The sequence below is a fragment of the Trichogramma pretiosum genome, unplaced genomic scaffold (assembly GCF_000599845.2).
Source record: "Trichogramma pretiosum strain Unisexual culture from Peru unplaced genomic scaffold, Tpre_2.0 scaffold3, whole genome shotgun sequence".
NCBI lineage: Eukaryota > Metazoa > Arthropoda > Insecta > Hymenoptera > Trichogrammatidae > Trichogramma > Trichogramma pretiosum.
This window is the reverse complement of record NW_019641698.1, coordinates 5,374,800-5,399,143: the sequence shown is the minus strand read 5'-3', so window position 1 is coordinate 5,399,143 and position 24,344 is coordinate 5,374,800. Positions and strand designations below refer to the sequence as shown.

Below are 24,344 nucleotides of genomic sequence, written 5' to 3'. Positions count from 1 at the left end.
AATCGAGAGGGAAAAAGCGAGAGAGTCGTTAATGATTATGTACGGTAGACACGATCTTACGCGTAAACACACTCATACACCGGTCATTTGCGTATCGGATCATATATGAGGTGAACGCATCAACTCGCGAGCTTGAGCATTATCTGGGCTACTCGATTTGTATCTTTAATCCAGGTAAACTGTCACGATAAGTTGCTGGAAAAATTACTCGCCGACTCGCAGTGCAGTGCGGTGCGCTGCACATCAAACACACACTCACACACACACACACACACACACACACACACACACACACACACACACAAACACACACACACACACACACACATACACGCGCGCGCGCTTCGTATGAATAAATAAATGAACACGATTTATACATAAACATATGTGCAGCGGCGGCAGACACAGTGTGTAAGAACATGAGATATTCATGTGCACATGTGCTATATGCAGATTTAAATGCACTTGGAAATTGCATTCTTAAGTGGCACTCCTCGAGAGAGCTTGATCCAGTTCGTACGCGCGCGCTGCCGCGCCGCTAATATTCAACAATGCATCGACGTGTATACCTGTGTACAAATTATACTAAGTGTTGCTTTGGCTTTAATTATGAGCACGAAATTTATACATGCATATGCATGCGTGTATGTGTATGTGCATACACACAGACGCATACGCGAGAGTTGATGTTATGTAAATTGCACAGTCTCGTTTTCTGATTTTTAGTTTTTAATAGGTGTTCGCATTACAAAGTTGTATATGTTATAATCCGTACCCCATGAATATGCAGATTTACCTTTTTTCTTATACCTATTTATAATGTTGACTTGGAAAATTTAATGAAAATAATCATTCTAGTCTAATATTCACGATACTTTATCGATCAATAATCAACCGGTGTCCAACGTGTTGAAATCATTTAAATTGATCACGTTGCTGTACGTTATGTACACATAATATAAGAGTCTCTGCAGTGCCTCATTAAAAGATATATATAACATAATCGAATGTATATAGTTGAGCTAAAAACCCTACTCATATACTGTAATTACCACTTTCAAATATGAATAACACAAATTAAAATGATTGTACCGCTCGAATGCAGCTTAAATTTGATTTTTGATTTACAATTCAATCCTAACCCCGCCCTTAATGCGTATATTTACATTTATTCCTTACGTATCCATTATCTCGGTGCCAAGCAAAAAATGATTCTCCCTTGTTACGTCACGCCACGCTATGCCAATGTAGCTGACGCGTGCACCTCTCTTGGCATTTCCGTATATATTTTGACGCGCACGTATAGGCGAGATTTTTGAAATTACCAATTCGCAACGATCGTTCGAACATCGTTGAAAAATGACAAACGCTTGAAAACCTACGAAATATCTCGTTTGACACGCGGTTTCAAAGGCAACACCCTCGCACATACACACACGCGTCTACGTGCTACACGTACGAGAATACGAGGACACGATGGTATGTTTATATGCCTGCGCGTATATGCGTGCATATATCGAGTTCCACATTCGCATTCGTGCGAGTTTCTCTTGCTGATGATTTATTACTCGCGGCAAATTCTGTTTCTGTCTGTCTGTCTCTCTCTTCCTCTCCGAGCATGCAACAGCAGCAGCAGCAACCTCGCCGCGCATTCATCCATCTTTTTCCCCTTCACGGCTCAGCGCTCACGCGCGCCTAACGGCATGGCCCTTAACTTGGCCATAACTCGGGCCACCACCGCCGTAGCTGCTGCTGCTGTTTTGCGCCATCTTTCAAACTGACTGACTGCCTCCTCTATTATCCGCTTGTCAGCATTTTTACACATTCATCCGTGTACTTGGCATGCATGTATATGTACGTGCGACTGTATGCGCAGTACGTATACAACAACAAAAAAACCAGTCCTTTTTCACACTCGAGCGCATTCGACGAACGTACGTGCTGCTGCTGCTCTATACTCCGCATTCGCAGCGTCGAGGTTTTAGTGGAAATCTGATTTGATTCGCTTTGCACACTTCAATATAATCGGATGAAATTAAGTAGATTGCCTGAGTTATCTGTGAAAACCTAAAGAAATGTGTATTTCAATGGCCCGCCCGAGTATAAGACGAAATGTGCTTAATTCATTACGTTCAAGCTTCTTTTCGTAACGAGCGCTCATTTATTTGAAAGATGGATCAATTTTTCCGCTTTCCATCAAGTGAATACACACTTAATCATCGTTTGAATAGGTAATTAGGGATTGTGGTCATTTTGAATACGATACAAAATCTCTGCAAGATACATTTTCTATCAATCATTACTAATTCGTAAATACATTGTATTGTATGGTGTTGTCTTTTGTATCTCCATTGTTTGAAAGTATGTATGGCGCCTGACTGGTATTATTCAAATGTCCAAATACTCATCATCGTTCGAAATCGATCCATCATTTCAAATGAGCGATCGTATACGTCTCGAGGCAAGACTATCTGTCGACGAGGCAGTTTCACGATCATTGATCTGATCTTGAGTTAGACTAAAATCAGTAAAATTTTAGATATCGTTAATAAAGTTTATTAAACTATCGCACTGATTGCTATCATCAGGCTAGGAAAATATATACAATTCGACTGAATATTTGCATTACACAGAGTAATGATGCACTCGATTCTTGAATACATTCATTATGTATTGTGTACTGCATCCGCCGTTTTACACTCGTAAAGAAGCGTACAATTTAGTTAACAGCTTGGCATCAGTGATTTTCATCGAGGTGGTTTTAAACACGTACCATGCTGTATATTATATAGTCAAGTATACATAGACTAGGCCAAAAATACCCGAATCAATCGACGCGTTGGTATAAAGTGCTCAAGTTAGCAGCGGGAGAAAATTTAGGTTTGAATTTTTTGTTCCCGGTAAACAATACGTTTTGAATGCCATACTGTCTGGACAAAGCCGAATGCGACTCCTCGAGTGGCAATTACCGATGAGATCCTAGTAATCCAAGCGTAATGATATACGTTGTTCACGTGTGAAATGTCATTTCTTTTTACGATTGAAAACATTTCAAGCACACCCCACGTTGTTACACTTCATGTTCAGTGCTAACGAGTTAAATCTACGCCTATGCACGCTGGGAGAATTTCTGTTAAGAGCATTTTTAAAAAGAGAAATTATAATGTTTGAAAAGAAAGTCCAAATCGTTCAACAGTTAAAAAGTTTTTCAAGAAATTATCATTTATGTGTTCTTGAGTTTTTATTGGCTGCGAAGCTAAAATTCAGAATTCACATTACGTACTGAAAAATTGCTGAATTTATTTATTTATTTTTTAAAAGATTAAAAAATGAAATAAACTCGATTAATTAGGGTTTCGATTGATCGTCTCATTTAACGTTTATTCGTTATTTGCAGATGCGACAGATAAAAGATCGATAATAGATTTCGAAGGTAGATAATCAAAAAATGAGATAGTTTACGCACAAAATAAAATAAAATCGCTCACGAGTATGTGCTATAAAATCCTACAATTGAAAAAAGGTATGCGTAAGCGAAACTATACGACATTTTCAATCATATGAACGACTAGAAAAAAGAATTTTTCTCGACACTAATGAACGTTATTTTATCGGCACAAAAATCTCAGTTGGAAGTGAGAGCAAGATTGTCGTAAATCGTTTTCAGATTTTAGTTAGATGCCACTGTAATATAAGCACGTATATTAATCATAAATTTATCTTTATGATATATAGCAGACGCCAACAGATCCAGTTGATGCAGACCATCACCTGTAATAAAGACATGTGAAAGCATATTTATTGAGTCTTCAAATTTGAATAGATCTTTAATTTATGACGAAAATTGTTATTACAAGCATTCAATTGATTCAAATCTGTTGCGCATCATTCGTCTTATTCTCAAAAAATATGACACTACATCATAAAGTCATTAAAAGTGTGGTTGCAATTAAATTTAGTGTCCATCCAGACTTTCAAAAATAGAGATATTCAAAACTTTGAGTATTTGATCGATTTTCTTCACGAAAAAATTTATTTATTTAGTATTTTCGATTATAAGTGAAGTTTTGGGTCAACTGTAAAACTTGTCTGTAGAAATAGCTAGGGATTGTTAGTTTTCAAAAACTATGCTTTATGTTGAAGTGTACTTTTTTAACTTTTTCTGCTTGCACTTTGTCAATCAGTAGGATATAAATATATATAAATGGAATTTTCATTACTCAGCATTGTAACCAGTTAATTGACCACAGATTCCTAAAACTCTCCTGTCACACCGTGAAATTCAGGTACAAGTCATTTATCTTAGGGCTCCCTCGCGTGTATGGCGTGCTTGACGCGTGGATCAAACAAAAGCCATATAGCTAGATCGAAATAGAAAAATTCACACGTCTAATAAGAGAAAAATAGTGAAAAGAGGGGATAAAAGGGTGGGGGGTGGGAAATAGGGAAAGAAGGGTAAAACATGTTCAGCATAATAATATAAAAATCGAGCAAAAGTGAGAGATGGCTATAAGAGCGATTCTTATATTAACATAATTGATTTTATTGCTTGACATCATAATAGATTAATACGTTTTTCCCGTGTGTCGCTCATCGCGTGCCCGCCCGTTGAGATGACTAATACCGCAATTTTTTCGACACTGTGTTTCTCGGCGGGAGAACAAGTCGTACTTCAATAAATCAGCCAATGCTCAGTGGTGGCGGTTCATTTCTACATTAGGTTTTTTTGACTTTTTTGTCCCTCTTTCTCTCTCTTTCTCTCTTGCTCTTTAAGAATAAGAAATCCCCCAGGAACCGCATACAAGCATCAAAACTGGGAAATGAGAAGTGCAATAATAGTTAGACACAAAACCTAAAAAGTGCCTTTCTCAAAAGTCTAATAAAAAAAAAGGAAACACGTACCCGCATTTATGTATAATTGATCTACGTCTCTCTCTTCTTATCCAAACTAAAAAATAAATTTGTAACTTATGAACTTTTCTTTGATTCTGATACTTTTACAAGTTTACTATCGTTTCTTTCATTGAGTGTATTTACCTTAGATCGTTTTCGCATCGGCAGTGACCTATAAAGAAAAAAAATCTCGTTTCAACGCATTGAAGTGGTGTACATCGTTTTTGAGGAACTCGTACAGGAAATTCTATCAAATCAATTTTATTTTTTCTTGTTTCAAAATATTTGGTGTAAAACAGCAGCTTCTAATAAAAAAGAGTATTTCTTGTCGGCAAGTTTCTACTAATAATATGTTTTTCAAACTTCTTTATTGCGTGTTATATTTATTTTTATGTCATCTGAAATCTGTTCAAATATGATTCATTGAAAGTCAATTTAATGACAGAATAATTTATTTTCTCAGATTTCGAGGTGCTAAATATGGCATCGGTCATATTTATGTTTTTTCGTATTTGTTAAGTTCGAGTTATGTATTATTTCACAGCCTATAAGGTTTACTATACTCTCGATACATCTATTTTTCAAAAAAGATTATAATCTACCGAATCGATCTTGTCCCACTATCCTTTTCTTTCGATCTATCGAAGGGTCATAAAGAAGCTAAGCGATAGATTCGATAACGAGAAAAGGGAACTCGAGCGTAAAGTTGTATGGCACGACAAAGCTGAGCAATATAACTCCAAAAGAAGATAAATAAGATGAGGAAGGAGAGCAGCAAAGGAGAAGGCTTTTCTTGACGCGGTGAAGATCAAAGAAGTGCTACATTAGCTGTAAACTCATCCGTCAGCGTTGAGACGAAAACAGCTCGTATAGAGCCGAGAGAAAGAGTGAGCGACGAACACAGGGATCGCGGCGTTAGGTCGTTAGCGGCGCCGTTCATCCACAACCTCAGCGTTATAACTATACGTCAGCCAGTGTGTGTACAGATTTACACAGCGCACGCACACATCCGAGAAAAATACAGAAACCACTTGGGCATTTTGACAGGATGGATGACGGAATAATTTCGCATAACAGACTTTGACGTGCGCGTTTGAGGGTCTACACGGGTGGCAACGGAGAGCGGAAATTCATTCCGCGTGATCACAGTTGGACGCTTGTATTGTTATTTCAAATTTACTCGACAAAAAGAAACAAAACCAAAAACAATAATCACTGGGGTCGGTCTCTTCAAGACAATAATGATGATGATGATGATGATGATCTATTCGAATACGAGAAGATAATAATGATGACAAGCCACAATGACAAAAGGCGCGGGATTAGAAATTCTGAGATTTATTCGACACATGACGAGCATAGTAATTTTGAGCTTGTAATTCCTAAACAATTGGCTATTTTATTGTACATTCTAAAATCAAAAGTCATCAAATATCCTACCTGTATAAATGAATTATTATGATTTATAAATCTAGATTTGATTCACCTGTGTATTAGTTTCCTGAAAATTCTATTTTATTAAATTAAATTCGAGCTATCGTAGAAAAAAAGCTCGATAGTTTTTGTTAGAAATTCTTTTTTTTTTATAATTTACACTCAGCACATTTAATATTTTGACTACATTGTATACAACGTTCATTTAGTAAAATAGCGTAAAATATTACTTTTTCGTAATTTTTAAGAAGTTCAGTCATTTAATGATACCGAGATTTGAAGGATTTGAGAGGGATTAGTCGGAAACAAAGAAATCTTTTAATAACACATTCAATAGAGTAGTCAATCAATGTACAATATTGAGTATTAAATTGTGAGTTACAAGGCGGTGCTGCGTCTGTTCCGTTGTAAAGATCTGTCGAGCTTTTCATTACATGCTTTTGCGTACAGACGTCGTGTGCCTCGCATGAAAAACATACCAGCAGCTCACGGGCGTGCGCCACAAAAATATATTCGTGTATCGCCACCGTCGTTGCTCACGTAAACACGACCAGAGCTTATCTGTATAATGAAGAGCTGTTTTTAAAGCCGCGATCGCCAAGTCTTCCCTTTTTTATTTAGCGCTACACGCGTGAAAGATACGCTGACAATTTTTCGCTCATCTCGGTTTTCGGTCAGCGAGAAGAGAGAAAGAGAGAGAAGATTGCTTTCGTGCACGTCTTTGCTCTTGTTGCATCGAGAGAGATCTGCTTCGCTGCCGTTGCTTTGAATTGAAAAAGAAAGCAATGAAATCGACAGAGATGGAGAGAAAAAAGTATATAAGCAAGAAAGAAATACTCGAGAAGACGACAACGACGACGAAGATCCACAGGACAAGAGAATTAAGAGACTCTCGCTGTTGCTCTCGCTGCTGCGCGTGTTAGCCGTATATATGTGCGCGGCTAATCTCGTTGTAGTATCGCAGAAGCCCGGTAGCGATCGAGAAAAAGGCCCCCGAGGCGACGAATGCTTTCTCTGTCTCTGTCTCTCTCTCTCTCTCTCTCTCTTTCTCTCTCGCGCCTGCTTGACTCGGTACTGCAGGCCACGCGTTTGAAGATACCCGCGACCGCCGCGGCAGGAATGACGCGACCACTTATCGCCCACCTCGAGCCTCGGCGTATACGAACCGCCCCGATAATTGGCTATATGGTCTCTCTCCTTTTTCCCTTGTCCCTATCTTCCTTCGTTACTTCTTTCGCTCCATTTTTGCCTTTTTAAACGATGTATACGCTTGACTAAATTTTCCTATTTAATTGATGTGCTCGGGCATTCTACATGCTATAGCACATAAATAGGACCGGTCAGAGTTTTAATGGCTGATACTTCAGCTTCGGGGCCTTCTCGGCAATGAATTAACGATACGCCGAAATGTTTGCCCAAAGGGGCCTTACATCTTCTTTTGCAAAGTTGCGCTGCTTGAGAGCTAAATTATGATAACTTTAAGTGTTAGTGATGGCATCGAATTGCTGACTCGCTGCTAAATTTTTTACTTTTTTTCCGACTACACGTTTATCTCGTTTTCGGTGCATCGTCAACTTGATGCTATTCGTACAAATGCTGCGAAATTTATGCAGCGTTCTCTGTGTATACGTGGTGTGACTGCCATTCCGATTTACATTTTGAATGCGGCGTGATTCAATATTTTAAAAGAAAAATGAAAATACATAAATAAGCATTTTATGTGAAAAATAAGTATAATTGCTTTTCCGCGTACCATTAACCACGATGAAATAAAAGCGTCATGTTTTTCTGTTGAATATGACAAGAGAACAAATAACATCATCCTGATTGATCATATTTGAATAGTGTCATAGTTTTATGAATGCCAGATTTGTTTGTCGAATAATAAAACTAATACTTAATAGCCTAAGATTACTCACATTTATATTTCGTACGGTTGTTCGAATCTGTTTGATGAATAACTTGTGAAAGACGATCGTATAAATTCACAAATTCTGGAGACGGTCATTACAGCTGTTTTTCAAATATCTCTTAAATAAAGATTACGATCGATTTTAAAGAGAATGCAAGTCTGAGGCATAACATTCAACTCGGTACGAAATGAGCCAAAAACGCCGATTGGCTTGTGCTGTGCAGTCGCAGCAGAAGCTATCGCGCATACGTATATATAGCCTATATATTTATAGCCCTAAGGGGCAATCTCGGCTCTCTCGTTCTCTCTAGCTCTCCCGGCGTGGCAGCGATGACGGCGACGACGTCCGATAATTAAAGCGTTTTCGTAAAATCGTCAAATAACCCGAGCCAAACGCGCTTAAGTAGCTGTCATTCTCGTACAAAGCCTTGACGGGCCTCTGCGGCCGTAAGTCGCCCTGACAGGCAATCAATCAAGTGCATGAGCTTTACCGTGCGAGCGCGCAACGCTCTCTGACACGGCTATGTATGCCTAACTTGTTATTGTTCGCGCAACGAGACGCTATATACAACTTAAATAATAATACGTCCCTCTTCGACTTTATATCAACAATATTTATATTATTTATAATTCGTATGTTTTTTCATTTACTGCCATGGGAAATGAAGAGAGCACAATCGGAAGGAAACGACGTGTAGAATTATTAAGTATATATTCTTGTTAGACAAATATATACACTATATAGCGTGCATGTGGTCTGGCGTCGATCATTACGACTACGATGCGGCGACTCGGAGTGCCTATACCGAAAAGTAGGAACGGATATTGTGTCGCCGTGTTACGAAGCAGCGTGTAATATGTAAGCGTGTATTATATAGATAGATGAGAGCTGTCATCGTCAACGCGCCAGCTTCATCATGGGTGGCACGCTCGCATTAGAATCTTTCTATCCATATACTCTATAATACAACTTGCCTTGAACAATACCGCGGCTCCGATGTTCTCACTTCCCCGCTCTCTTTCTCTCTCTATCTCTCTCTGATCTTCCCCCCCACTGCACGGCGACTCCACTTTCAATCCTATACACACAGCATATAGACGGCACTGCGCGAGGAGTATGCTAGGTGGCGCTCGATCTCCCCCCGAGTGGAGTGGCAGCGGTGGTGGTGGTGCACGACGAGAGAGAAGGGAAAGAGAGCGAGCGGCGAGCACAGACTGCTTCATTCCGCTTCCTAGCCTCTAGGCGAACATTACTTCGTGCGCGCTGTAGTGATCGAGGTCTCTACTCTGCGAATATTCAGTGAATATACATCTATAGAAAGTGTTACTGTGAAAAGTCATCCGACGGCACGAGTAAGCCGCTCCGATCTCATTTGCTGAGATTCTTCGACATAGTGTACGAGTTCGAATGTGCGGATTAAATAATCCACTATTCGAATCATCTTAATTTTCATCGTTTTTGTGAATTATTGCTAATAAACGCATCTCAAGAAAACCAAATGGTTGTACTCGAGGAATCCAACATGATGACTAACAATCACAACCAATATTTGCATCCAGACTATTTACCACCAATATCAACAACGGTAAGAATCGATTTTTTTTAAATTTCGATACTTTTCATATAATTTGACGTTTTTACACTTTCTTTTCATTAAATTTCACTGTTATAATGAATTTATTCATCTCATTTCAGTTGGACTCCAAAAACAGTCCTCTCGCTCTTTTGGCGCAAACATGCAGCCAGATAGGTGCAGATTCGCCAAGCAAACCATTGCTCTCGTCCTTGGAAAAAGCCAACAAATCTTCAACAAACACATCGCATCCAAATCGGTCTCCCACCGGAGCCAAACTCGAGCGCACTCGCTCTAGTCCTTCGGACAGCAAGAACAACAACTCGATTAATTTAGCTTACAAACCATACGAAAGCAACGTTGTAACGAAGCGAAAATCCAGTGAATCGGAAAGTGCCGCTTCTACGAGGCCTGCCTCAAAAGCAAGCAGTGTGAATAGTTCTAGTAACGACAGTGTCAGTGCAAGTGTCGATAGCGAGAACAATAATGTTACAAAAAAGGCACGTTTGAGTCCAGCGGCAGGACGTAAAACCGTCTCACCCGCCAGTAGTCCAAGTGCAGCGTCGAGCTCTGGAAAAAAGAGTCCTCACGCTGATAGTGAAAAATCATCGAAAAAAGATAGCAGCAACAGCAACGGAAGCAGCACACCGGCCACCAGTACCAGCAACGGTGGTGCCAGTCCAATTATCCGTTCCGGTATGGACGTGTTGTCCGGAAAAGATAGTGCAAGTGGTATATATAAATCCGGAGTGCCTGGATTTCCTAGCCCAAATCCTCTGTGTTGTCCACCGGGAATGAGTGAAAATCCAGCCTTCCGTCCTCCTTTCGTCGGTACATCGCCTTTCGCGCATCATCAGGCCATGGCCGCCGCGCTTCTGGGCTATCCCGTGCCGGGTGCACCGACCGCCAACCCATACCAACATCTTGGCTACACTCGAGTGAAAAATGCCGCCGGTGGCGAGAGCATAGTGCCAGTACCGGTCTGCAAGGATCCCTACTGCCAGGGCTGCCCCTACAGCATGTCCAGTGCGCAGATGATGATGGCCGCGCAACAAGCGGCCAACGCCGCGAGACCGCCGTGCCCCAGTGGCTGCAATCAGTGCGATCATCAAAAATACGGTCTGAATTACGGACTGCCCGGCATGGGTCCCGTAGCTCCGGGTCACGCCTTCGCTATGCCATCGGTAGCTGCGCACGCGGCCGCCGCTGCCGCGAATGCAGCCGGCCGACCTCACATCTGCAACTGGGCCGCAGGTGAGACTTACTGCGGCAAACGGTTCTCTACCTCGGAGGAGCTGTGGCAACACTTGCAATCCGCTCACACGTCCGGCAACGCCGATCACGCAGCCGCTCTGGCCGCTCAGCATCAGCTAATGTCGCCGTCGGCAGCGTTACAGAGAGCCGCCGCTCAAGCCGGAGCTTATCCATCGACCTCGATCAGCCCCCTCAGTCCCGGACGATATCATCCATATGGAAAACCACCGGGAGCTCCATTGCCCACGTCACTTTCAGCATCGCCTTACAGCGCTTTCAATCCTCTTTCGCCCTATTACGCGCCTTACGCGTTATACGGCCAGCGGATCGGTGCAGCAGTTCACCCATAAGTTTGTGAGGTGTAATATCAAAGACTGAAAAATTGAAAACTGTGATTTATGTAGACGTGTGTTTTGGATCAAGAAACGGTCGAAGTTCTATGCTGTGATATTTTAGATTATAAAAGTTTTTGTTACAAATTATTTTATCCCATTGAAAATGGTGAAATCGATGCAGCATCAAACGAATTATTAGGTGCCTGCGAGAATCGTATACTTCTAATTGGTTTAGATAATTTTAATTATGCTCTTTCAAACGACAATGGAAGAGCAAACCTCTTGACGTCAAATTACAAATTATGTTTTTCTATAATCTAGAATTAAATTTTCGTACATGTATTATTTGCATGAAATATCAAATGCGTTCAATTGAGCGCTTGTCGGGTCTATCAAAATATTGTATGCTTGTGAAAGTAAATAAATGTATACGATTCGAATGAATGTGTTTTATTGTAACACGGCGGCTTTATGCAAATAGCCGCTAATTTTTTGAGTCGTATTTGTGTGTCGTTTAATAATGAAATAATCTGATAATACAATTGTAATTATTTCATCGGCAATTGTAAACTTATATCGATTTGTAAATATTGTTGAGTTTCCATACTTGCTTTAATAAAAATACATTTGTAGAACTATACATCTGGCTCATATTAATTAATTAACTACAAACTTAAATGACCTCATTTTATGTTTCCTTCTGGATAATTCGTAATCAATAAACACTTTTTCATTTGATCTGACTATTAAGGCGATTCCTCATCATATTAGTGGGTAAACTATTAAATGATGAATCAACTCACTATGAACGAGAAGTGATATGAATGCAGTTAATGATTTACGAGATCCTAATCGATTGTAAGAGTTCACGACTAAGAAAAATTGATATTTTCTGACTTACCAGAGCATGCCGGCTGTCATCGAGCTCAGCTCATTATTGTATAGAGTTCTCACACTCGCATTCAGTTTTCCAAAATTACCATAATATCATTAATTTTTCTCGGTTAATTAATTTAACTCGCGCTTATATCATTTAGCTTTCAATGCATCACTTTCATGACTGCTCTTTTAAAACGACAAGAGCATTAAACGCATCGTCAGAAGCCTTCCCAGTATATGACAAGTAATAGCAGAGCCAATGCCAGAACTCATCAGCCTCACAGTCAAAGCAGATCCATAACAGCAGCAGCTCAAGCACCAAAATAGCTTTGTGTTCAAAGAGCTTCTCCGACGCGCGCGCTTGTGCGTGTAAGCTGCAAACAGCTCCCGTCCGAGCCAGAGTGAGACAGAGAACAACTTTTGGAAGCCACAAGAGATGCTATTATCAGTGGTTCTGAAATATATATACGCGAAGAGCAATTGAGAGCTCCTTTACGAGGGTCTAATTTACCTCAGCATGTGTCAAATAACACGCAGTTTCGATAGAATCTTCAGAAAAGATGGAAAACAAGAGAGTTTGAAATCAATCATGTATACAAACGCTGAATTTTGTGTATGCCTATACGCGTTAATGTATACGCTTATTCTAGGGCTGTGCGACATAAAAAGAGATAGATAAGAGAGAGAGAGAGAGAGAGGTGAGAGTAAATTTATTTCTTTCATTACGAGCGAAGCTACTCTCGTGAGTTCTTGGATATCAGCGGTGCAAGGCGGGCCGCATAAATCTGCAGTCTAGAAGCCCCATCTCTTTTTTTTTGGCTCGAGGGTGGAATAGAACACTCGCGCAAGCTGCCTAGATATAGATACATTATAACCCCCTTATCCGTGATCCGTATGTGTAGCAAAATTTTCTCTCTTGTTCCCTTTTTTTTACTGCGTCTATGAGGTCTCGTTCTTTACGGTTGCATGCAAGTGATATATACGCTGATTTTACCACACTCTGCTGGAGAATGAATGGGCTGAAGCACATTTTTCATTCTACAATATTTCTGCACGCGTGGCCCGAAATTCGTATTAGACTTTCGCCATCTGTGGGATCTCTATTATAGGCTCAACATGTATAATTCTTTAACAAAGTATTTGCTTGCAATTTCTAATTAGCTTAGCTACTCTCACATTATAGATGGACACTGCAGCAGCATCTAGCGTGAAATTACTGAACTTCTGTAAGAGAACAGAATCGAGTTGACACCTATTCTGAAATCAAAGAGACCGAAGGCACACGTCAATCAAAAGCCGACCGCCTACTAATCGATATAGAATTACAAATGATGTATCAAAAGTCGTCTAGTGAAAGTGCTTGTTTCTAGAATGATTAATCTATTTCCCCACCACCGAGGGGCGTGGCCAATTTTAAAATTTTGAAAGTTTTTGATTTCTTGAAATGACCCGCAAAGGAATATGATTGGCTAGAAACATACTAGATTTACACCAATAATAAATATCTTCAATTAGAACATGGCACTAGATGGTGCGTACCTTTATCTGTAAATGTGCAAGAGGCAAAGTAAAAACTATTATATTAGTCAAAGCACGATTTTAAACAAATATTATACTTTTCGTATTATTTCTATGTTATCAAATTCCAATTGAAAAATTAATTTTAATTGACATTTTATATTTCACATGCCAAAAAATCATTAAATTAACGTAATAAAATTAAAATGACTGTGCTTCGAATCAAATTTAACGAATTTTACATTAAATTAAATTTAAAATTCATGCAAAACTAATCATTATAAAATCTATAAATTCATTTAAAATAATATTAATTTTAAATATTTTACATAAAATTGAATTTATCTCTGGGGAGTAAAAAATGCTATCCTCTTTAACATCAATTTTAATGTAAATACTTTTAACAGTATGTCTGTGCAATAAACACACAAATTTTCACCAATTTGATTACATACTACACAATTGATTCTGTTTTCTTAAATGATTTTGTAATAGCGTTTTACTACAAGCGTTTATTGTCGTTATACCTGTATGTGTTAAATATAAAATTTTTATGCGTATGTATGTTAAACGAAAAGATTAAAAGTCATGCGGCATGTATGTTTATAAGCTAGACTCTCCGCTTTACTTGCAATGTTACGTCGGCTGCTCATTATTTACTTCCATATTTGCATACAATGCGTACTTTGGCAACCGTACACAGACACGCTTTTACACGTAGTACGCATACATATATAATACGCACATCTTTGCCCAAAGACGAGGGAGAGAATTTCGTGCACGTCATTCAAACTTTCACGCGCAGCTGCTATTTACGCACACATCCATATATTTGCACTGCTGGCCCGCAAACATTATTTACTACACAATTATTCACTTTATAACGGCTGGGCTGTATGTTTGCGGTCACTAATAAGTTCGACAACCACACTGCGTGCAACACACGTCGCAAAGAGCTATATACTCGAGCAACGGCCTGATTGTTGTTGAATGAGCGGTGTGTATCGAGTATAAAGCCCATGGCAAATATTATCTGTTCGCCTTGACTCGAGTAACAAACGTTAATTATAATTGATAATTTATTGTACCATAGTATAATTTATTGGCCAAGCTGTATGGTATTGATATTTTTTTTCCTCGGCAGATATTTTTTGTTTGATTGACATAATATACGGTAGCTTAATTTGTGACAAGTCATGACATATAGGTAAAAGTGAGTTTGTAAAAACTTTGAGTCAACTTAGTAAAAAATATCTTTTTATTATATGATAAATAAGCGATTCACAAATTATATTTTCTAACATTTACTCAGATGGACTTTATATGTTCAAATTTAAAAAATTCGGTGCTAGAGGTGGAATATATCGTCAATAAGTTTTCACAATGATGAATTTTTGAAAAAACATGTTATTTTTCATGTAATTAGTTTTTCTTCGAGTTTTCATGTAGATTTTTAGATCATGTATCACTATTTCTGAAAAGACCTATATTTTGTTAAAAAGACAAATAAATGAGTTTTAAAAAAAGTTTTACCTAAGTTGGATACAGTTCAAATAAAAAGTGTTACAAAATTAATATTTTCTGAAAATTTCCCTTGAAAAAATACTGTGGATGTCTCGAATTCCAAGTTCTTCTTCAATTTTTATGTTTTTAAAATAATATGTACTTAGTTTTTTATACTGTATTCAAGTCGATGCGATACAGCCCATATGCACGCCTCCACATTGCAGTACGCACTGTCAGAACCATCACAATCACCATCATTGTAGGCAGTATCATAGGAAGTAAAACAGCAACATCGGCAGAAAAGAGAGGGAAAGAGATTGCAAACGATGATGTGTATGTCGATCAAAGACTTGTCCACCGCTGCTCAACGTCGACAATGTAGCACATCAATAACATCTATGCGCTCTTATGCTCATGTGTATGGGTTGCAGATCGGTACGCAGACAGATGCAGTGAAAGAGATAGGGAGAAAAAGTGAAAGAGAGAGAGAGAGAGAGAGAGAGAGAGAAAGAAAGAGGAACGGGGCCTCTTTCGTCTACAAACGGAGAGTGAGAGCGGATATAAAAGGCGGCAAGATAAATCTGACATATCGTTTGTAATAAAACACAAAGGCAACAACACACAGCAGCAGCCGTCGGCATCTGCAGCCTGTTATATATCGTTTGCGTGTGCATGATGCACTCCAAGAGCCGCTGTTGCCGCCTGCCTGCCTCTCACTCTTTCGTGAGCTCGTTTTTTGCAAGCTCTCATCGCGCTGCATCGAATATGACTAGTGATCCTGCACGTCGTAGAAAGCAAGTGAGTAGAGCCGAGGCAAAGAATCATACATCACGTTACTTTTGCCGCTGCTGCAGTGCACCGGCTGCAACACTGCTAGGCTAGCAGCTAAGAGCTCCAAGCCCATAAGTCATATCGTAGCAGGAGCCTTTCTCATTTCTTCTATGTAGCTCGGGTGAAATTGATCGAGAGGAAAAACAAATCGTCCGATTGAGAATTATCGCATCCACCTTCGTAGCCGCCGCCATCGCCGCCGTAGACACTGTTATTTCTGCTATTTGCTGCTACTGCCCCGCAGTTGGCTCGTCGATTTGCACTACGGACTCAATTGAACGGAATCGGATAAGGACCAGAGGTTAAAGTCTCTGAACTACTACTGCTACTGCTTCTGGTTTGTTACTACTACGCGCCTGGTGTTCGTTTCAAGTCTCGCAGCTGAATTATGAGCCAAGAAAGTCTAATACTGCTCGATCGAATGCTCGACCTGGTGGAATGAAGGTAGCAAACACACAGGTCGGAGAACTCGACTCATTGTGCGCCGAATGAAGATCTATGCGTTCGCGATCTGCTGTAGATGCTGCTTCAAGATATGAAAAAGCCGAGAAATAATGAAGCCGAGATCGATTTCAAACGATCAATACATCGCGGCGAATTGCGAAAGATTAAACATGCGCGATCGTTCTAACGCGTTAATCGTTTTTCATCCTGACGCGTATACTTTTATAAATTCAGATTGCAGCTATATTCGCGCGTCCGACCAAGCGATACGTGCGAACGATCGCGTATAATTTATCACGACAAGCCTTTGAGTGTAGCTGAGATAATGTTTTAGCATAATTAATCATTGGCACTTTGTGCTGCTGCCGATGTTATAATCGATCGAAGATACTGATACAGACTTATTCACCGATCACTAAAATCTGCTGAGAGTTGGATACAACGATTTTCACTCAGGTATGCAGTTCACGCTCTTAAGCACATGTGAGTGAGTTGCACTTGCATAATACCATGGAATTGCCACAATAGGCGTAATCACATTTTCTCTCTCAATCAATACTGTATTACTACAAGTTGTATAAGTTTATACCTTCCATTATTTTCCGTGTATTCGCGCTGAAACAATGTTTAGAATCTATTGTTTCAACGTCGTGGCGAATGCCTCATGCTAAGCTGAATCATCATGCCGTGGGTATTTTCGTGTTTATAATTCTCAGCTTGATACCAAATTGCCGAGTTTCACCAGATCCCACTCATTGAAAAATGAACGATGAAAAACGATATGCAAGTCTATGATATTCGGCGGGAGTCACCTCGGCACATTAGCCAGTTAATTATCGAGACTGAATAATTATCTGCGTGATGAGGGAGATCGCTCTTCGCTTTCGCTGTCGACGAATGATAAATATCTCCGACCCGAAGCTTTCAAGTTGAGTTTTCGTCTTTCGGCCGAGGCTCGCTTCACGAGTGATATGTTTATTTTTGTTTCCATCGGCATACCACTGCTATTTTCGAGAATCTTGACTCCCGCGCAGCTTTTCCAATAATTCCAAAAAGAGCCATGATATTTTCATTCTTTTGTATATTATTGAGTACTAATTTGGATGAAAGTGTGCTTTGAAGCACTTAGATTATTTATTTATCCATCTTTGCTCACTGCCGTAAGATGAATTTGAGAGCCAGCCACGCTTTAAAGCGAATCAAGTACTTCGCTACTGGGTGGTATGCTTCTTATTGGAAGCGCATGAGTATCAACATTAATAATAAAACATGTAAACACTTCCAATTTAAAAAGCTAAGAGTTGATGAAGGAGCGCTTGGAAACAAAGCGTAGTTTGTTTATTTTCCTGAAAATTGTTAATGCACGAATTCAAATAATTAACTTCTGATTGCCGCGAGACTGCAATTATGTTAAAAATACTCGAAGTGTATAAGAGGGAAATTGTAATAAAAAATTGAGACATGTTTATTCCTGTTCGACAGATTATTTTTAATTACAATTATACACGCCATCAAACACGCAGAATCATTTAGCTTTTAAGTGGATTCGTACGCATAGAAAAGTAAATTCATGTGCTTCTGACGTTATCTCGATACCAGTCAAGTTTTTTTAAATACACCACTCGTGAAAAAACACGCAACTGCAGTTTGTTTATTGGTTTTTATCTATTCCTCTAGTAGGATGTTTTTTGTTTCCGCAAATTTCAGTTCTCTTACAGGAAATCTTCATTTTTTTCAAGTTCTCAAGGGTTTTTAAAATAACAACAACTTTCTACAATAGCTTCAAACTATTGAAAAAGAGACTCTAGAAACTTTCTTAAATCCGTTTTCAAAATCGATGTCAAAAGGGTAAAAATCAAATAAATTGATACGAGATTTTTTTTGAGTTGGCCAGTCATCGAAGAATAGACATTGCTTGTGTGTTCCACCTGTTTTGTATCTTTCCCGTGTCTCTCTATTCGTTTTTCGTGAATGATAAATTAGCCGAAGCGTACGGATCTTGTGCAAAATATGATTTGCCGCGGATCTATATTCTTTTTTTTTTGGTATTTATATATGTATAAAGCGCCCATCAGGGTTACGCGTGTGCGGGTGTGAGTAAGCAGCAGCAGACTATGATGAATCGCTGCCTGTCGTGGAGTCGTTCTCTACGTTCATCTATCAAATCCTATAATTTTCCCTTTACCAATTTCTCTTTCTCTCTCCCTCCAATCCTTAGAGAGTGACGAGAGTTCGACGGGGCTGTCTCTATATAACTACCCCATCGCTCAGTTACACTGTGGTGATTGATGTCGATATCTCGCGCAGGCGTGTACGAACCTGTACCTGGACTGTAGATGCGACTCGGGTGACTCGAGCTTAATCCCTTGCTGAGCTTCACTGCTTCAAGTTCTTCTACAGCTTGTGACTCGAAACGTAATAGATCAATTTGCAACCCCTTAATTAATGAATAGAAAATTAAATTTTCTTAGTGGCACCTAGCACTCGATGATATTATGGCTGCAAATTCGACAATCTCTGAATATCTCAGTTCATTTAACCGGTTTAAGTCATAATTGTTATAGGGGAAAGCGGGGCACGTAGACTCACCTAACTAAAATGCTCAATATAAAGTTTGTAATAAGAATAAATGAAAATTTAAACAGACCGATATCAAGATGAGAAGTCAATGAATACAATGCAATAGTCAAAAGTCATAATTTTTGCATATTAATTAAATGAAAACCAAAATAAAGGAAGCGTTGAAATCAGTGCTTCTTGCCCCAGTGTGGGTAAGAGTAACTGGGCTCAGGGCAAGAAGAGCGCACTAGAGAAGTAGGTTGCTCATGCTTGATACTGTCTGCGCGCACATTGTTAATAGACGTAATTTGTTTATGAACTGAAAAATTATGAAAAAAGTTGAATACATAAACATGTACGTGTAAATTTTTAGCTATGATTCAAATTTTTCCAACACAAAATCTCTAAAATATTCAAAAAAATTTTTATTCGAAAAAAATCGAGTTTAGAGGATAATCCTCGAAATTTTCTGAGATGACCTTAGAAAATTAGATTTTCCGTAATTTCGGGAAATAAACAATCTTCTCCAAAATTATTGAAAAAATTTACGGATGTTTTTTAATTAATTATACAACTTATTCGTTCTATTTATTACTCAAATCAATCGTTTTGGCGATAAAAAATAATTGGATTTTTTTGTATAAACAATTAACTTCGGGAATGCCGTTTTGCTAGAAAAAGCTAATTTGAAAGTCTGTGAAAATCTCTGAGATAGAATAACATTATGACAAACTTTGATCATATTTATGGAATTTTTCATCGTAAAACTTTGAAAATCATTTCCAGTTTAAGTTTTGCAGAAATTTTTACTGCTTGTTTTGTTTAGATATTCATAGCTTTTTTACTACGTTTTTAATCCTAAATCTGACCCCGGATTCGAAAAAGGCATTGAATTTCATACTATCATTGTGAAATTAATCGTTTTTGTATTGAGTTAATAATTGCGATCGGCGACGAGAAAAACAACAACACGGTAAATATGAGGTTAAGTTTGAACGAAAAGTCAGCAGACCACCGTCACGAATCGTCGCAATGCCTGGCGTACCGCGACACTAATGCCCCGCTTCAGGCGCTACTCTTGCCCCATTAAGACATGTTTTTAAAAATTAAATATTTCATAAAATATTGCGTTTAATGAAATTTTGAAAAAATCCTTTTCATCGGGAAGACATGACTGTTCTTATGAAAAAAAAGCGGTAGCATAAAAAGCATTGTCAAAAAAGATACAGAAGTGTGAAATAAGAAATTTTTGTAATAATTTTAGTGTATTTTTGTTTCGAATTAAAATTAATAAAATAAACGTTTTTTCGCTTCGTTTTTGCATGCAATCGATAGTTACAAGTATATTTCAACAATAAGTGGAAAAAAATTTATTTAAAAAATCATTATCATTGAAAAAAACAAGAAGTCGTATTACCCCGCAAGTTACACTTGCCCCGCTCTCCCCTACTAATTAGCCGCATTTACTGATGAACCCATACGACGGTCAATATCGTTTTAAACTCGGAGACAAAAACGTACTTAAGTCCTATGTTATAATAGGATTTTTGGTTTTTATGGATAATTAATTTTAGATTCTGATTTAAAAATGATACCTATTTATGCGCTGGGGTGACGATATAATATTCCTGTGTAAAATATTTAATATCTTATGCTCAGTTTTTGGCCAACGAAAAAAATGAGTTTTCTTGATCCCCTGGGCGAAAGTACGCGGTTTCGCCATCGATTTCGAAGGCAAAAGTCGTACTTTTAGCCACTATTTTATCGTTTTTTTTTCACTGCGCGCAGCTTTGTCACCTAGCAACCGTATATTGTTATTAGAGGTTTTAGTTCGGATAATCAATCTTGTTTATAATAAGTAGCGAAATGAGCAAACATGTTATTGAAAATGCATTTTCAGCGACCAAAGACTCTGACGATGAAAATCAAATCTGTCGGAAATTCGAAGAAAAAGCTGATTTGATTAGGCTATAGCCGGTATATCATAGTTCAAATTTAATACAATCATTGGGAGTAAATTCAATAGTAAATTCTACGACAAATACTCCCAATACTTTAAATGATTGTACTTTTGTCAATTGTACGTTTGTTAATTGTAAATTTATTAATTCGAACCAATCTAATAAATAAAAAAAATTTTATTAGTGTTTTTGAGCAAATATTGAATAATTTAACCGATAAACAAAGATCAGATAAGGACAAACGAAAGAAGCTAGACTTCGAGACGAAGTCAAATTGCGGCTCCGTACAGCGTTCGCGCGTTATCAAGGTAAAATGTCGAAATCATCCGATATTACGGGCGCCGCCGATCCGAATAAAGAATCATAATTAATATTATCTAATAAAGAATAATAATTAATATTAAAAGATCATCTAATAAAAAATCATAATTAATATTAAAAAATCAATTTAATAGTAAATGAGCATATAATATATGGGTCAAAATAATACTTTTTTACAAAACCGTGCGCACGTATGTCACCGATCTTGACGCGCTTTTAGTATGTTATAATACATGGTAAATAGGTCCCAAAAAAAAAATTTCAGACCCCCTCCCCCCTCCTACCCCCCATTTCCGGTATATACGTCCATTTTCGATCTATATTTTTTCTGAGGACATGAAGCAATTAAAAAATCTGAAAAAATTCACAAAAATATTTTTTAACAATTTCAAACAACCTTGAATTTTTTCAGATTTTTCAAGTGCTACAGGCCTTCAGAAAAAATCATTGAAAATTCTAAAAATCGATATACGGCGATATGAGCCGATATAGTAAACGGAAATTTTTTCAGTTTTTTATTGCATTGAAAAACATAACCTCAATTTTTTTCAGATTTTTTCAGATGACCTAACGCACTTTTTGACGCGAAAAACCGCTTTTTTTGACGAAAACAATTTTTTTAGGACGGTAAGGAGCCTCAAAAAATCTGGAAAAATTTTTTTCTCGTTTTTTTCATCAAAATACATAACCTCAAATTTTTTCAGATTTTTTAATTCAAGGCGATAGCTTCTAGAGCCGAATAATGCTATTTTTAACAAAAAAGGGTTCCTAGAACGCGATGGTTTCGGTGAAAAAATTTGAAAATATTTTTTTTGAATTCCTTGACAAATTTTAATAACTTTTAAGCGTTTCAGAATTCCGATTGAAGCCTCCTAGCTCAATCTAGAGCATCAAAATAGTTTCATCATTTCTTACTGTGTCTTCAGAAACATCTTCAGAATTTTGCATTAATCTTTGTCCTGCTCTAGATTGAGCTAGGAGGCTTCAATCGGAATTCTGAAACGCTCAAAATTTATTGAAATTTGTCAAGGAATTAAAAAAAAAATATTTTCAAATTTTTTCACCGAAACCATCGGGTTCTAGGAACCCTTTTTTGTTAAAAATAGCATTATTCGGCTCTAGAAGCTATCACCTTGAATTAAAAAATCTGAAAAAATTTGAGGTTATGTATTTTGATGAAAAAAACGAGAAAAAAATTTTTCCAGATTTTTTGAGGCTCCGTACCGTCCTAAAAAAATTATTTTCGTCAAAAAAAGCGGTTTTTCGCGTCAAAAAGTGCGTTAGGTCATCTGAAAAAATCTGAAAAAAATTGAGGTTATGTTTTTCAATGCAACAAAAACTGAAAAAATTTCCGTTTACTATATCGGCTCATATCGCCGTATATCGATTTTTAGAATTTTCAATGATTTTTTCTGAAGGCCTGAAGCACTTGAAAAATCTGAAAAAATTCAAGGTTGTTTGGATTGTTAAAAAATATACAGACCTCGTAGGACACTTTGGTTTATATATTTGGAAACTACATTGAATTACCAACAAATGTCTATATGAGTTTTTGTTTTCTCGGCCTTTTGGCTAACATAGAAATGTCCTGATGGTCGTGATCTAACGTACTTAGGACACTAGACAGTGAATCAAAATTTAAAATTACGAATTTTCAAGTTAATAACCGATGCCTTTTGTTAATATTATTTTTTATGAGGAAGCTCTTTGCCAATAAATTGGCAGCGGTTTTTAATTGCTTCATGTCTTCAGAAAAAATATAGATCGAAAATGGACGTATATACCGGAAGTGGGGGGTAGGAGGGGGGAGGGGGTCTGAAAAATTTTTTTTGGGACCTATTTACCATGTATTATAACATACTAAAAGCGCGTCAAGATCGGTGACATACGTGCGCACGGTTTTGTAAAAAAGTATTATTTTGACCCATATACAGAATATGTATTTGTTGTTTTCGATGCCCGCCCCCCTGACCAGCGACACTCGCTGCGCTCGTGCCACAAATGTCAGGGCGGGCATCGAAACAAAGCTCTGATTTTTCAGCTAACATTTTTATTGAAAATCCAAAAATTGATTGACTGACTCGTACTTTCGACCGGGGATCAAGAAAAATAGTAATGTACTATTATTAATGTAATATACGTAATGCACTATTGTTAATGTGATTTTAATAACATAATTGTTAATGCTTGTACTTAGAATCTAACGATAGTTCATTTATTACACTGAAAATAATTTTAAAGATAGATCTAAAGAAGTGGACAGCTGAATCAGGATAAAATATTTTGATGACCTAACTGTCCTATATTTTTGGATCTACCCCTAAGTTATTTTCAGTTTATCTACTAGGACAATACTTTGATTTAACTCTCTAATTTTGACACCAACTGGTCTAAGTTCATGCTTTATTACTTATTATTATTACTTTGTCACTTGCACATTAATTGAAGTAGTTTTACTAACATATGCTAATGAATGTTTATAGCCACGCATAATAAAAAAATGTGCGATGGCCGGGAATCGAACCCGGATCAACTGCTTGGAAGGCAACTATGCTGACCATTACACCACCATCGCAACATTGTCAGGCTTGGATATAGGGATGAACGTATTCGCCATCTAGTGGTGGAGACTTATAGTGACATTATCGTATAAATGGTTATGAATTTTCGTCTGTCAGTAACTTTTAGTCTCAGTGTGGAGATGGTGCTATTGAGCTCCACAGATGATACATTGTCGATGTTTTATAATTACAACATCAAGTTTAACGCGTTTAACAGGTTTATAAGGGTATCCTTGCTTAAAACTGGCGGTTTATTTGCCCATTTGATAACCCATAAAAATTACTATGATTCGTTATTGAACATCTTTATTTATCTTTCAACACTTGAATAAATTAATCATCGCTGTTAAAGAAAACTAGCG

General features: G+C 37.9%; 1 protein-coding gene and 1 non-coding gene across 2 annotated transcripts; one reads left to right on the top strand and one right to left on the bottom strand.

The window, feature by feature from the left end:
• Positions 1-9,478: 9,478 nt before the first annotated feature.
• LOC106650869 (zinc finger protein Noc-like) lies at positions 9,479-12,042 on the top strand. Its single transcript, XM_014369106.2, has 2 exons — positions 9,479-9,825; positions 9,936-12,042. The coding sequence occupies exons 1-2, from the start codon at positions 9,739-9,741 to the stop codon at positions 11,415-11,417; spliced, it is 1,569 nt and encodes a 522-aa protein (XP_014224592.1). The 5' UTR covers positions 9,479-9,738; the 3' UTR covers positions 11,418-12,042.
• Positions 12,043-23,924: 11,882 nt separating this feature from the next.
• Positions 23,925-23,996, bottom strand: Trnag-ucc. The gene has a single exon. It is a non-coding gene; the product is annotated as a tRNA-Gly (tRNA).
• Between the last annotated feature and the right edge of the window lie 348 nt (positions 23,997-24,344).